The sequence below is a fragment of the Eurypyga helias genome, unplaced genomic scaffold, assembly GCF_000690775.1.
Source record: "Eurypyga helias isolate BGI_N326 unplaced genomic scaffold, ASM69077v1 scaffold21487, whole genome shotgun sequence".
Lineage (NCBI taxonomy): Eukaryota > Metazoa > Chordata > Aves > Eurypygiformes > Eurypygidae > Eurypyga > Eurypyga helias.
Window position 1 is genome coordinate 14,646 of NW_010262708.1, and position 15,988 is coordinate 30,633.

General features: G+C 52.2%; 1 protein-coding gene across 1 annotated transcript in view; it reads left to right on the top strand.

Moving 5' to 3' along the window:
- The window catches only part of SAMD4A (sterile alpha motif domain containing 4A), a gene marked incomplete at its 5' end in the record, with an annotated part of 33,779 nt that overhangs the window by 9,197 nt on the left and 8,594 nt on the right, over positions 1–15,988 (top strand). The window contains one exon of the mRNA XM_010155828.1: positions 11,479–11,742. Coding sequence (XP_010154130.1) covers positions 11,479–11,742 — 264 coding nt within the window. The remainder of the gene's footprint in view (positions 1–11,478; positions 11,743–15,988) is intronic.

Here is a 15,988-nt window from a genome sequence, read left to right on the forward strand (position 1 = left end):
GGAGATGCAGTTAGCAAAGCAGACCTGATGTCACCCTGGGCATCAGACAGCAGAGAGACACAGAGATGGAGACAGGGTCCGCCCCGCTGTGCCCGCTGTGCTCTCACGTGGGAGCAGGTGACGACGGGGGGCATATGTGCAGCCTACAGCAGGCAGTGCGTTTGGGCTGCGTGCCCATCCCGCTGTAGGCAGGGTGTCGAGCGAGTGGCAGATACCTGCTTGCCAAGCAGAGGGAGTAGGCAGGGAACCGAACGCGTCTCCCCCGAGCGCGCTGCGGCGAGTGGGTTTTCACGTGGGCAGCGGGCTGGATCGTTTGGTCCTGCCTCTGCTTGGCCCCGTGTCGGCCGTGATGCTCGGAGGCAGGGATGTCACCAAAAGAGAGAGAGGTCCTACTGCCGCTCAGCAGTGACTTGCACCAGGTGCTACCATGGGTGGTACGTAAGCGTGCCTGGATGTCACAGGTTGCTTTTGGCTGTTGGTAGGTGCAGACATGTGCAGGTGCTCCTAAACCAGCCCTCAGGACACCATATAATGCTTCGAGGCTCTTAAATAATCCACGTAATCTGGCGTGCCGTAGTCGTAGCAAACAGCCCCGTCGTTAGGGAAGCGATGGAGGGGGTGGTGATTGGTCCGGGTGGCTGGTGAAGAGGAGAGGGAGCACTGGGCCATCCCTCCTGGAAGAAACTACGTCACATATGAATCCTCTGGGACCACTCCATTGCTTCCTCCAAACCTGAGATCTGCAAGGTTTGATCCTTGCATGTACCCACACACCTCTTTTACCAGACACCACTCCCGGATTCATGAACCCTACTCACCCAGTGATGGCTCTGCAGCTTCCTGCCTGGAATGAGGCCACCGAATTTGGGAACCTCTATTCCAGCAGCACCCAGAGATGCTCCCACCCTCTCAGCTTGCAAAACCCTGGTGCAATCCCCAACAGTGGGCACTCAGGTGCGTGCCCTGGTTTTGCACGGCTGTTAATCTGTTGCGTGGCCGTTGGCAGAGGGGGGTAGGACACCATCCTTGACCTGAGAGTCAGGGTGAGAGGAGCTTGAATCCTGTGGCTCGAACACCGCCTCCACTTTCCTTACAGCAGCCTGGATGTCTCGGGGAGGGGCATTAAGAGACAGGAGCGATGGCTTTCTGCATTATCCTAGAGTCCTTGGGATTCCTGTCGCCAATGAATCATGCTTCTGACCTGGAAGCGGCGCAGAAGCTGCCAGCGCAGTTGATTGATGCTCTCCGGGCTGTGGAGCAAAGTCAGACATCCCCAGTAATTCTGTCAGACCCCTCGGCAGTTTCCCGTGTCACTTGACCGGGAGGTTTTGTTGATGGATGGACCCTCCCAGACCTGGGTGTGTTTTACCAGCTGCCCTGGTGCCTGTCAGATACTGGCACAGACGACAGCAAGCTGTGGTTACTCATTGCATAGCAGTTTGTTGCTCTCCCGAAGGAAGATTTGCTTTTCCCATCACCCCGGGAGCACCCGTGGGTCCCCGTCTGCAGTTCACATCACCAGCTTGGGGCTGTGGGCTCTGTCTGGGAACCAGGTACCCAGGGATGCTGCTCGGCACCTCCACTATTAACTGATGTCCATGAAAAGTCTGATGAGTAATGCCTCCAGCTTCCTACAGCTCGGGATTGCTCTCACCAACTCACTCCTGGGCTCCTAGTTGCCAGCAGGCACTTTTGGGGTGCCCGGGAGGCAGCTGCAGAAGGGGAGGAAGGGTCCATGATGGCAGGGGCATGCAAACCCCCCTAAAAAACCTTTTTGGTCCTCCCCAACAGCCTCCCAACACTATCCTTCCCTAGCCTTCCCCTGTAACATCATGAAAATGAGATTTGGGATGTTTTCCTGAGCACCTTCCTGGGGCAAGAAATCCCCGGAGAGAATCACCTTCCCATCGCTCATCCTTGGAAACTGTGCAACTCTGGGCTTTGGCAAGTAAAGAGACAGGGACCGATGGGTTCTCTTTCCTGCCACCATCACCCAGCAGCTGCAGAGGAGTGGCAGGAGGGTGACAGGGAGGGAAGGGAGTGCTGGGGTTTGGATTCATCCAAAACAACTCCAGTTTTCCTCCTGACTGCACGGGGACTTGCTGTGTTCTCCTGACTCAGTAACATGCTGCTATTTAATTAACTTTTGACTTCTGGTTTAAAGGAGCAGTGCATAAAATAGTTATTTACTTCATTTGGAAATTCTTTTAATCGTTACCATAATTATAGCTTCCTCCTCTTTTTTTGGGGGGGGATATTTTTCTTCGCAGGAGGAAGGGAGGGGAGGGAGAGGGAATATTTGCCGCTCTCCTTGTGGTTATCACATCCTTCAAATTACTAAAAGAGGCTGGGATAATAGGTCTGGTGATTATATATAGGCACCATCTGCTCTGTGGCTGCTTCCTATCAAAGTGCAGTTAGGAGAGTGCAAGAAGGATATTTTCTCTCCAGCTATATTAAGACTCTGTTTCCATCTCGGCTCCAAAGCGAAGCTCTCTGCATGCAAATGGATCAAACGCGCTGTAATCAATGGCTCGGTTTTGGCAGCCTTGAAGCTGAATTTTTTAGCTGAGTTTATTTTCCCCCTCAAGTTTGCTGTTCCCATTCGTTATGCAATTTTATTCGAGGCTGGTTGCTCTGCATTCTGTGTTTCCTTGTAACCGTCGCCCTCCCCCCGTTTGCTGAGCAATCGAGTCTCGTGTTAGCCGGCGCAGATCTGTGTCATAACTCAAATGCCGGGCAATATCTGAGCAATCGGGAATGTTTCGGAGGATGATGAGGGCAGATTTTTAGGATGTGGGCAGATTTTTAGGATGAGGGCCGATTTTTAGGATGCGTAAGCTCTCGGTTCGTAGAGGAGGTGGGAAGCTGAGCTGAGTTGATTTGAAGTAATAATGGGGAAGAATTAATGCGTGTGTTAGGATCGCAGCCGTGGCTCTCCCATTGCTGCTGGGGACTGCTGGGGAGCAGGGCAGAGCCCGGTATTTGGGGCAATGCGGGGAGTCGGGAGGTGTCCGTGCTGGGGAGTCACCACCCAGTATCTTCCGCATCTTCCATGTGGGAGCTGGACACTGCACTTACCCCTCGGAGACCCAACAGTCCCTGGAGCTGAGACCCTCTGTGAAGAAGAGAGAGGGGAAGGAATAAGACATCACCAGCCCAAAGGGAGAGTGCTCGGCCCCCCAGAAGCCCCCAGGGGCTGGCGGCCAGAAGAATTTGTCTTGCAAAATCCAGGCCATGGTGCCTACAAGAGAAAAGGACTAAATGGCTTTTTTGAATGAGTGAAAGTGGGTAAAAAGAGACAAGGGAGGAGAAAATCCCAAATGAGTTGGTGAGGCTGGAAATGGCTACAGAGCTGTAGGAAAGTGCTGTTTCTTTCTGGGTGACATTTCCCTGGTGATGGTGGGGTGATGACTGTGGGACAAGCATCTCATAAGACACACGTTCTATACCTGTAGTTTGTCACTCCTAAAGGCACGCTGCGTCCCTGCACTCGCTCCACAGATTTTTAATGGCTCTTCAGGAATTACTTGATCCCATTATCCTGGGGCAATTCTAGAGGTTTCGCACTCACTCCTTCCACCTGACTGGCTTGAGACCCTTCTTTCCTTACTCCCAGTTTCCCACAGGTTGCATATTGCTATGCACAGGCACGTTGTGGACATGCGTCTTCCAGCTTGCTCTCCAGGAATGGTTGTAGCTGCTAGAGGGGATTCTCCTTCTGAAGTGTAACATGCAGTAGAAGCTGATGCTGTCCGTGGTCTCAGCAGGCAAGTGCTTCTCAGGGCAGGGATCTTACTGGTCAGTAGCTGGTGGGGGCAGTGGGGAGCACTGGCTGCTGCCTGAGCAGAGCAGATGCCCTTGGGACATCTCTGGGTGGAAAAGGACCGTAGAAAGAAAAGTTTCTGCGTCCCAGCAACATTTATCTGGCTTGGTCCACAAGCAGGGAAGGAATTTCCCATGGGCACCTGTAGCAAAAAATCCGTAAATTCTGGGATAATCATAGAATCTTTAAGGTTGGAAAAGACCTTTAAGGTCATCAAGTCCAACCATTAACCCAACACTGCTAATCCCACCTCTAAATTGCAGAGGCTTGGTTCAGCACAGCAGCGTTGTTATTAACAGACCAGCATTCCCTGGGGAAAACAGTTTTTTCTGTGGTTTGTGTCAAAATGTATAAGAGAAACCACATTTATTGGCCTGGAGATCAGGGTGTTGCATTTACCCAGAGAGCAGCGTGGTTTAGGGCAGCACTTCCTTGCAACGAGCCTCCAATCCTCCACCCCAAAACCGATTCCCACCTCTCCCCACCACTGTTCCATGCGTCCGTTTGTCTGCGAGTTACATCCCGGCCGGGATTCACACCCAGTCTGTCTTGCTGGATGCTTTGGTGGGAAGGCCCACGCGAGGACCTTGGAAGCAGCTCCCGAGTTCCTCGGCGAGACGAGCCTGGCTTCCTTCCAGAAACGCATCCCGTTGGATCGCTGAAGCCACCAAGGGCTGCGCTTACACGTCCTTTGATGCAGCCCCGCTCCTGCTGCCACAAAAATGAGTAAATAACAATAACAGCGGTTCCAGCCGGAGCCAAACGCCGGATCCACGCACACTCGTGCTGTGCAGGGATAAGCAGAGCGACGTCCCCTTCCCCGGCTGAGCCTGGACTTGCACTGCTTGAAGAGAGCAGTGACAAACGGGTTATTGTTTCTCCGTCCAGTTTCTTGAACAGGAAACTGTGTTTAAAAACGTCATTTTTTTAAAAAAGTTAGCTTGACGGGCTTTTCTGCAGCCTGTGCTTCTTCCTAATTTCTCTGCTCGAGGCAGCACTGTGCTTATGTCTTTTTTTTTCCCTAATACATGCAGCTACCCACTGGCTGCTGGCATTTAGGACCCTTGGTTTCACCCCCCCCAGCTTACATCAGCCCCTGATTCAGAGGCAAGGACATGGTTTATCCGGCACTGTACGAACACGGTTAAAGTCACAGCCACAAAACCCAGGGAGGAAAAAAAACCACCCCACCAGGCACAAAGGAAAGGCTCCAAGGGTTAGGGGATGTTGTGCTGAAAAATGTTCCATCAGGTTCTGCTTCATCCACGACGGAGCTGCCTGTGGTGGCGTGGGGAGCGGGTGAATGGAGGTGCCCAGGAAGGAGGCTGGGTGCCAGCCGGGCAGCGTGACCCACCGGAGGCTGTTTCCAAGGGTCCTCGGCATGGAAAACACTGGAAAAGCTGCGAGCGTTGGGTCTGCCAGCGCGGAGGGGATGATGATTCGTGACCAGGGTAGCAAGGAGGGGGCGGAGGAGAGGACTGGGTTGAACTCGGTTGCTTTGCAAGGGGGATTGGAGGAGCTGCGCAGCATTCCTCCTCCGTGGGGGTGCCCCCGGGCTGCGCAAGAGACCGCGTGGCCTCAGTGGATTAAAAACATCCCCTCTTCTTAGAGCAAATCGGAGTCAAACTCTCGCTCCGGGTACCTACAGCCCAGAAGAGGAATTGTACGTGATCGGATGCACCATAACCAGCTTTGCAGCCAAGAAACGCCGTTTTTTAGACCCAAACCAAATCTCCAGAAGAGTTCAGCGTGCACCTTGCAGCGCTTTCGCCTTTCCCCGGCCATGGGGAGGGCGTTACTCTGAATTGTCACCTGCCGTAGGGACTGTGTGCTGCTCTGTAGGGTTGTTGTGAAGATGCTCTGGGTGTCAGGGACCCCATGGGGACCCCGCAGCAGTGGAGGGCACGCCAGGACAGCCAGCTGCACCCAGCAACGGTTTCTCGGTGGAAACACATCAGCAGCTCAATGCATCGCCCCGTGTTCCTCTTACCAAGTACTTTTCCAGCACTTTAAGCCAGGCTGAGCGAGGGGTGCATCGGGGCAGTGAGAGCAGAGCACCTCGTCACGTGCCGTGTGGAGGAAGGTCTGCCTGCAGAGCCCAACTCCTCAGCTCTAATTACAGGAATGGGTGGCTTTTTCCTTCTCAGGCTAAAAAATTGGCCCGAAACCCTGAGAAACCACAACACAAATGTCTGACGCTGTTCCACATGGGCTTCAGCGAACAAAAACCCTCTTGAAACCAGTCCTTGCCTACCAAAATAGGCAACACCACTTCAAAAAGGAAGAGATTAAAAAAAAAAAAGAAACTCAGGGCTTCACAGGGAAAGCGCTTGCAGCCTCGGAGTTTCTCTAATGCCGTGTCTGCCAGCCCAGACCAGAGTTTGGTCCGTGATAAAGCCAGCTTTGCCCAGGGAGGTGGTGGCTCCGCAGGGATGTTCCTTGCTGCTCCATCCCTGCGGCAGCGCGGTCTGCGGTGGGGAGTCCTGCACACCAGGCTGGGTGCCTCGTTGCCATCACTCCTTCTCCATCCTCTTACTGGTTTTTTTTCCCCTGGAAATACTAAGCTGAGCTTGGTCTGAAGCCTGAGAGCGCTTTGGCAACACCGTATACACGTCGGCTCTGTTGGCCCCAGGTTATTCATCGCATTTTTCCCTGGGATGCAAAACATCCCAAGCTCATCTCAAGGCGTTAGATTTAGCAGCATCTCCTGGGTCGCCGCTGATCCTGATCCGGAGGCCACGAGGAGCTTTCCTGCGAGGAAGCAGGGTCGGGCATGGTCTGAGCACAACCCCTCCAGCCGTTCAAAGCCACGCCAGCGGAGCAAAGAGGCGATACCAGCCTGCTGCTCGCAGGAAGGACCATGCTCTGCTCTGGTCCGTGTCCCATCGGATCCCGGGTGGCCAGAGCGAGCAGTGGGCGACGGGAGGATCCCTGGGGAGCAGATGGCTCTTGCACTGCCTTAATTGAGCCTGTGGCAGGGAGGAAAACACTTCCCAACCAGAAGTGGGACACGCTTACACGTTGTAGGGGATCCGTGTGCCGGCGTGGCTTGCACTTCGGAGCAGTGGTTTCCTCCCTTTGTTCACTGAGCTCGCACCGCCGCGGGGCGCAGAAAGGCAGGCGTGCCTCTGGCTGCCTCCGGGGAGCTTATCTGACCCTAGGAGAATATATTAGATTTCCTTTTTCAATTAAAGCTTAATATTTTTGTAATAAAAATACAAAGGAGACTTGAGCATAAGGTTATAAACTCACTCTGGGTTTTCTTCTACTGAAGTTAAAGCACACGTGGACCATTTATTTTAGCAAGAGACGGGATAATGTGACTTATCCTGACGGGAAGTCTCAGCTCGGCCGTCGGCAGCCCCAGATTCGCCTTGGACCGTTCAAAAAACACACAGGATTGTCAAAAGCAGGGACTGACACTTTGAATATCATTAGCTACATCCTCTATTTCAAGCAACTGAGGTCACGAAGAGCATTAATAAGCATGCATATTTATTAATCCCCTTTCTGAGGGTTACAGATTGAAGGAGGGAGGGATGTGTGTATGCCAGGCAGGTGCCAGCCCAGGGTTTGCAGCATTTTTAACCCTGAGTGCTGATGGAAACTGGTAAGAGGGTTTGCAAGAAACCGTGTTGCTCACCATTGTCTGTACAGCCAGAAAGGCTTAAGCGCAGTCTGAACTTAGGCCAGCCCTAAGAGCTCTTAAATAATCTACGTCTTAGATGTTACCAGTGGTACTGAGGGTAGCTGGGGTGGTTTCAAAGAGCTGGTGAGTTTTTCTGCTTGTAGCATCCTCTGCAGAGGAGTTACCCCACTGCGTCTCAGGAAGTTGTGGGGACTCAGCTGAGGAAAACTGCTTGTGGTTGAGTAAAACATGGTCTGTTGGACCCCAGCCTTGTGTTACCTCGGGGAAAGAAGTGGAACTGATTTTTATGCGTTGCACTGGGTGATTTCTGATTCCTCCTAGCCATCCTGAAGAGTTCACTATTTGTCCTCCAGCCAACACCAGCTTCTAATTAAGGGACATAAAATGAACGTGGAAGAGCAGCAGTTTGGAAGGGTTTTGCAGCTCAGGGAGGAATCTGGGCTAGATTTAAGCCAAAAATACCTTGTTTGCAAGACTTTTGGTGGGGAGAGGATGGCTTAAGTTCTGCAGGGTACCAGGTGGTGCGTACACCCTGTAAGAGTGACTTGACAGAGTAGCCCTTCACCTCCTGAAAGGGGGTTATTAGCTCCTGTCCTCCTCGCCTGTTCCCCTGCATCTCTCATTCATTCAAAGGGCACAAATATTTCCTAAACTGCAGTTTTTCCTACAACGGATTTAGGGTGGCTTCTCCCCGCAGCCATGCACTCTGGGCGATGCCTCTGGATGCTCAGCCCTGGTCATGTATTTCAACTGATTGATCAGTTGTTTTCCCGTATTTCCCCCCAAATCTATGGAGGTTTTTTAATGCTAAATATTTTTTTTTTTTGCCCTGGGAGGGTTCCGTTAGGGTGCAGCTTTTGGGGTACAGTTGCAAAGCCAAGAGCTGAAATAGCTTGGCCAAGAAATCCTTAAATCCATCTGTTTCCCCATCAGGATGCATCACAACTTTAGGAAGCTTAGCGCTGCTCTGAAAACAATCCCGGGTCCTCACCGACATCCTTTTCTGCCAGGAGACTTCGGGGAGGTGTTTCTATAGTTATTTATCCATAGTTAGTTAATGGGAAGGGAATAAATTCTTTACACCCACCCCCCCGCTTCCCTGCGTGGCATTCATGTTATGTGCCGGGGGAGGAAAGCATTTTCAGAAATAGGAACAATTTAGACGTTGCAGAAATCCGCAGGTTTTCGGCCTCATCCATCAGCTGCGTGTGGCAGCGGCTGCTTTTTACAGGTGCTTTATAAACAGAAATGAGCTCTGGTGTTTTTTCTCTCCCCTCCTTTTTATAACCCCGCTACTTGCTCATTTTCATTCCACTTCTGGTCAGCGGAGATGGCTTTCGTGGCAGGTTTTCCCCCCCCCCGGGCTTTAGCTGGGAATTAAACACGGCTTAACATCTACAGCAGGGTACACCTGGCTGGGAGTTTTCCACCAAGGCTCGTTTATGTTAGGAAATAACACGTGGAGGAGCTGGGAGTCGTAATTAACTCCTACCAGTGGAAAAAGGGGGTTAGGGAGCTTCGTGTTGGAGCTTTAAGAGGAAAAGCAACAAAAATGATTAATTTCCCCAGGACTCTCCAGCCTGGAGAAGAGAAGGCTCCAGGGTGACCTTAGAGCCCCTTCCAGTGCCTGGGGGGCTACAAGAAAGCTGGGGGGGACTTTTTCCAAGGGCAGGGAGTGACAGGACAAGGGGTAACAGGTTTAAACTGGAAGTGTAGAGGTTTAGATTGGGCATCAGGAAGAAATTCTTCCCGCAGAGGGTGGGGAAGCACTGGGACAGGTTGCCCAGGGAAGCTGTGGATGCCCCATCCCTGGAAGTGTCCAAGGCCAGGCTGGATGAGGCTTGGAGCAACCTGGTCTAGTGGAAGGTGTCCCTGCCCATGGCAGGGGGTGGGACTGGGTGGGCTTTAAGGTCCCTTCCCACCCAAACCATTCCATGATTCTATGATTTTTTTTTTACATATTTAAGAAATCTGACTTTGAATGAAAAACTGACCGGTTTTTGCATCAGTCTCATATGGACTGGAAGGTCAGTTCTAACCCCTCTGCCCTCAAATTTCCCTGGAGCAGAAAATCTGCTTTTCATGTCACCAACCCCACGATGAATCTTACGGACACTGATTCTGAGAAATTAGTCTCTCTCTGCAGAATCTCCTCTCGTCTCTAGAAACGAGACCTTGTCAACAGACCGGTGCAAGATGCTTTGTTGGCCATCGCGATGTGACCCCCCCATCTCTGCCCAGGGGCACGCTGAAACTGCTTTGAGTTAAAGCAATAAAACCCTTCCCGTAGCGCTGGATCCAGAACTTGCCCCGGTTATCCCAGCGAGTGATGAGACGTGGCTTGGCTGAGCAACGACTCAATCCAGAGATTTTTTTGGTCTCAGTTATCAGGAAACAGCCCCCGTGAAATCCTGCTGATTTCGTTGCGACTCTCTGCAATAAAACATTAAATAAGTGTTTTATATCCTAAATATAAAACCCTTCCCGTAGCGCTGGATCCAGAACTTGCCCCGGTTATCCCAGCGAGTGATGAGACGTGGCTTGGCTGAGCAACGACTCAATCCAGAGATTTTTTTGGTCTCAGTTATCAGGAAACAGCCCCCGTGAAATCCTGCTGATTTCGTTGCGACTCTCTGCAATAAAACATTAAATAAGTGTTTTATATCCTAAATCCGTGCATTAAAATACATTAACTGCGTTTATGGTTTAACCAGCAGTTTAATGACTTGGTGAATGATGGCATTTGGATTTTGATAAGCCAACAGACCAATCTTTTCATACATTTTTCATTACAAGAAACAAAGAGAGTTCTCCCATATCCATTTTTTCCCTCTGTATGTATTACCCCTGCTAACCAACAGAGCCAAGATACCTAAATCTTTAAGGAGATAACTAAAAATGAATGAGACGGCGTGGAAGAAGAGCAGTGAAAAATAGAGACCGTTCAGTAAAAACTGTATTTAAAAATCTATTCAAGTTGCAACACTTCTACCAGAAAATCCAGGATTTGAGGGTTTTAATATTTTAGGATACGTAAAACGTATTTCTCTGCTTGACCAAAAGGCAAATAAATACCCACCCACTGGAAAGCCTTTCTTGAGGAATAACGCCGAACCACAGCGGCTCTTTTCCTAGCAGTGTTAAAGTTATTGGTTAAAGACAAATTGAACTTGGTATCAGAATTGCACCTAGGAAATAGAAACACAGGGAAAACCGAATCCAAACCTTTCCGAAGACAATTTCTGGGTGGGAGTTGGCCTCACCTCTTTGTCGTGGGTGTATTTTTAGCATTGCTTTGGGTGTTTGCTTTTGTGGAGGGTAGAAGGCATGTGCTTGGAAGTGCACCTGACGGGTGGCTGAGCTGGGATGCTCTCAGTACTCACGACAGCTCAACTCGTTGTAAGGTCTTGGTAGGGCTCACAAAGACATACACAGGGGTAATAGGCATCTCTGTGGTGACGTTAGGCAGACGTGCAGGTGCTTCGGGGCATAAGCTGAGTCCTAACCCCAAGGGAAGAGACAGAGAAGCTTCCCCTGGCTATGTGTGAGGGCATTCCATCCTGGGGATTTTTATGCCGGACACAAGTCTGGATGATTTTAGCAGGATGAGTTTCACAGCCTCAGCGTAGCCGCTTGAAAATTCCCACGACACTTGCGCCAGCAGCGGTGCCTTCCCTGCCAGGGTGCCGGCCACCCGGCGCATCCCGTGCTCAGGTACCCGACTCCGCACGGGAAAACCTCCATGATATTTTTTTTTTTTTTGCCTACAGACCCAATCCACACACCACCTTTCCTTGAGCAACCTGACGTAGCTCGTGTAACCCGGTCTCCTTGCAGGTACTCCCGGCCCCTTTGCTTCCCGGGAGGCAAAGCGGAGAGCTCAGGGTAGGGTTCGGGTAGCCGCGGGCACTCTGCCGCATCCCGGGCCGCGAGGGGGGAATAACCTCTTTGATTTGAATTTTTTTTTCTTTTGTTTTGTTTTTTTTTTTGTTTGTTTTTCCAGTTCTCTCAGGCCAGACACACCACAGCCCTTTGAAACGCTCTGTGTCCCTTACCCCACCCATGAATGTGCCAAACCAACCTCTAGGACATGGATGGATGTCTCATGAGGACTTACGAGCTAGAGGACCCCAGTGCATCCCTTCCGATCATGCCCCCCTGTCTCCACAAAGCAGTGTAGCCTCTTCGGGAAGTGGTGGGAGTGAACATTTAGAAGATCAGCCTTCTGCTCGTAACACATTCCAGGAGGAAGGGAGTGGGATGAAAGGTGAGTGAAAAAAAAAAAAACAGGTGCCTTCCCCCCTCCCTCCACCCCCAGCACCCAGAGGCAGGAAGGGAAAAGCCACTTTTCCCAGCAGCGTGGGGTTGGTGGTTTGGGGCGAGAGTCCTCGTATCCCGGCGGGGCCTTGCAGCGTTTCTTCCCAGCTTGGGAATTTAGGTTTAGGGGAATAAGTTAGGTTTTCTGTTAAGCAGCGGCTGGTCCTGATTTGTTGTCTTACAGTGGGGTGCCGGTGGGCTGGTTTTGCCCCAGAATCCTGCAAGCTTCCCAAAAAGCTGGTTTTTTTCCATAGCCATTTTCTCTGTTTTTTTTTAAAAATACGGTGACAAATAGCTTAGCATAGGTTTAGCGAGCCGCGTGCGGTTTGCCGTTGTGGTGTTTGGGACCCACCAGGTGTTTGGGAAAGTTTTACTTGTTTGCAGTGAATTTATCCTGTGTATTTCGGTTGTTTTTCCCATTACACCTGCACTTCACAGAGACTTTTAGCAGTAGATGTGTGTGATCCTGTTGGAAAACAAGGCAGAAAGGAAACCCTATTGCTGCAGGCAAAGATGGAGAGGGAACTTCAGGCTGTAGAGGAATAAATAGGTAAAAAATGGGCAAATGCGTAGAGTGTATATTCCAGTGAGCAGACAAAATGACTGAAAATGAACCCGCAGCTATCAGAGCCTGATTTAAACGACTGCAGTTTTCATTAATGCAGAGCAACTCTGTTGTGTAAAGGCTGGTGATGTATCAGCATAGGGAAATAATCATGTTTTTAAATAGTCACAAGGGCTGGTTTTATTCTAATTACCTATCCAGAGCTGCATAAATCTCCGTGGTGTGGAACTGTGTTTGACTTCGCACTGTACGACTGTGGTGTGGGTGAAATAAGGGCATGAAAAGAAAAGCCTCTGCGGTTCCCTGGCGAGGAGGATGCTGGGGGCTCAGCCCTCCCCTCCCAGCCTGGGCTTTGCACCGTCTGGGCGGAGGGCCGTGTGCCCTAGGTGTGACAGGAGGGTTTTCTGAGCAGGACGGCCGAACCGAGCCGGGCTTTGCTTCCCGGCGGCTCCGCTTGCTGACCAGCACCTCATCAGGGAGCGTTCCATCTCCGGTGGTGCTGCCGGCTCTCTGCCCGCCTGTGGCTCTCGCTGCCTGCGTGAGCCCGTGGCAGGCATGCTCGGAGGGGTCACCGTGAGCTGCAGTTGGCGTGAAGGGTCTCCAAGGCTTTTCCATGCCTTGGGCCGGATCCTGCAGTCTCCTGCAGAGACCCTGTATGGGAGCGAGTGGTGCAGAGGGCTCTGTCTAACGCTCCGTTTCTCCAGATCCCTGCTGATGGAGCTGGGGAGGAGACCGTGGGGAGCTCAGCTCCCTGTGATCCGCAGCTGCAGCTCCAGGACCTGCATGGAGAGCACTTCCCAGTGCAGCGTGGCCGATCTCTACGGCCAGTTCTGCGAAACCCAGAGGCACAATTACCCGGGCATTCCATGAGCAATAATCCATCAAATTAACACCACACGTTAAGACAACCTGTTGCTGTTCATGCAGACCCTTGGGGGCGATGGCCACCCTTCCTTGGGCCATCTCTTCCCTTGCTGAGCCAGCCAGTTGGCTGTTATCCCGCTCTCCGGGAACGTGTGGAACAGACGTCTGCAACCTCTGGGGTCTGCGCGTGTCGTGTCCTCCCCTCTCCGCTCTGTTTTCTCCAGACTGACCCAAACCACTTCCTTCCCAGTTGATGTTTTCTAAACTTGGGATTGTTCTTGCTTCTCTCTGAGGGTTTTTTTCCAGCAAATCCGTATTTTCTTGAAGGTGTGTTGCCCCAAACGGGATGCAGAAGCTGAGCAGAGACTTGGCGGCGTTGCTGTCGCTGTGTAGCTCATCGGCCTCAAATAACACGCTGCTGCGGGCTGCGTACGACCCATTGTATCCCCACCGCTTGCCTGCAAAACCAAAAGTACTGCCCGTTCCCTGCCCTCGGTTCGCGCCGTTTCTTTTTCCTACCGAAACGCACAACTTGGTGCATTTTTATGGGGTTGCATCTTATTTCATCCAGACCGGTTGCTCGCTTTGCCAAGTCCCTTCTCTGAATGGCAACCACGTCCCCGCGAATGACTGCAGGCTCTCGTGGCTTGGCGTCACCCGCACCCCCGGGCAGCTCGCTCCTTCTTCAACACCCTCCACGGCATCCCGGAGGGTAGTGGGGAAACTGGACCCACAACAGACCCCTGTCTGACATAGCTTAGCAGTTCATCTCCCGTAATGTCACCAATGTTCTTTCCATCTTCGTGCTGATGGAAAAGTGCCCTTTGGCTTTTTCCTGGCCCCTGCTTTCTCTGTGAGGAGACACAAACACTTTATTCCCAGCAGAGCCCATCCGTTTCTCCGTTCACCCCTTCCCAGGGCACATCTTGGAGCGCACCGAGAGGAGATCTGGGCAGAGCTGAGCATTTCTGCCGTTTCCATGTCCATGGCTTAGCATTGGGGCGTATGGAGGTGTGGGTGTTTAGATTGGACATCAGGAAGGAATTCTTCCTGGAGAGGGTGGGGACGCACTGGGACAGGTTGCCCAGAGAAGCTGTGGATGCCCCCTCCCTGGAAGTGTCCAAGGCCAGGCTGGATGAGGCTTGGAGCAACCTGGTCTAGTGGAAGGTGTCCCTGCCCATGGCAGGTGGGTGGGACTGGGTGGACTTTAAGGTCCCTCCAACCCAAACCACTCCGTGATCCTGTGATTCTGTGGTGTGCCCTAAGGGTCCTTCTGGAGATGTCCTGTGTATACATTGGCCTGTATATAGGGCAGCGTGAATTGTTTTCCTTCTAAATTTCTTCTAATTCCCATGCCAGCAACCGGATAGACGTGTGCCGGCCGAACCCCGGCGCGAGGGGACAGTGTGTGTGAGCAGCGTGGAAGTGACAGCCACGCCGTGACTTGGCAATTAGCTCCCGGTAATTGGTGATTAAAGAGCAGCTCCGCCGGTGGGCAGCTCGCTGCTCCATGGGGATCGTTAGGAAGTTTGACTTTCCATGAAATCACCTTAGATGACTTTGCACCTCCTGGTTGCCTTTTCCAGATGGGAAGGGGGAACGTCCGGCCACCGTCCCTCCGTGCTGGGGCGGCTCCTCTCCCCAGCCCGCTCCCGGGATTGCCGTCACCGCTGGCAAGGGGGCTCTGAGGCGGTCGTAGCTCCCCAAAAGTAGGGGGTGGTCCAGGGAGATGGATGCAAAGGGACAGAAGAGCTGCTCCTGCGCTCTGACCCGCTGAAAAGGTTGGAGATGTGTTTTTCACAACATTCCGTGTCCACGTGAAGTCGCACCTATCCTCCGGAAGTACCTCCGTGGGCTTTGCCATCGGCACAGACATGTGCCAAAGGCGGATGTCCCACGGGAACACGGGATTGGGCAGGTTTTAACGTGTCGTCACTGAAACAAGGTGGTTTTTGTTAAACGGGAGTTGAGATTGGGGCTTGCCTGTCCCTGTGCTGGAGACAGAGGGCTTTCCGCTAATAGCTTTTAATGGGCTTTCTGCTAATAGCTTTTAATTGTTTTAAGCAGATCGATGTAAGAGGCCTCTGGGAGTGGATTTTAGGAGTTTAGGAGTGTAGCGTGTTGGGACTCTCAGAAAACAGGGAAGTTCAGCCCGTCTGTGCTCCGTAGCTGCTTTGCCCCTGTGTTTGGTGTGGGGTCGATCTCCTCCTGTGCAGCGTTTGAGGAACCTCACCGGAACGCGAATCCTGATGTGCGTCAGAGGACGGAGAGTGTGAGCAAAAAGCAGGATTTTGGGGCTGTTCCATCACCTCTGCTTGGATATGAGTGGGCTTGGGGGTCAGCCCAGGCAGTGGGCCAAGGGAGATTTCTGGCAGACGGAAGAATTGCTTTAGGGGACCAAACCAACAGTCCTTCTTGCCCTGTCCTCTCCAGCAATGAGGTTTTTTTGGGAAGAGGTGTGCACTGATCCTTGACTTGCATCCGGCACCCAGCAGCACGGGGCTTTCTGGACCGACACCACCCGCACCACGGGATGTCCCAGCAGTGGGGCTGGCCTCCTCGCATCGCCTCATCCCTTTCTGAAACAAGCCTGGCCTCACGCTTTGCAGTTGGAGCAGCCTAGAAAAAAACCCCTTTGAGGCTGCTTGTGTTAAGGAAGGTTGTTGGAGGTGTCTGTGAGGGTTATCCCCATGCTGGGGGTGAGCAGAGCACCAGCACCCCCAGCAGCCCCAGCAGCAGAAGCACAGAGCAGATACAAAATCCTGCT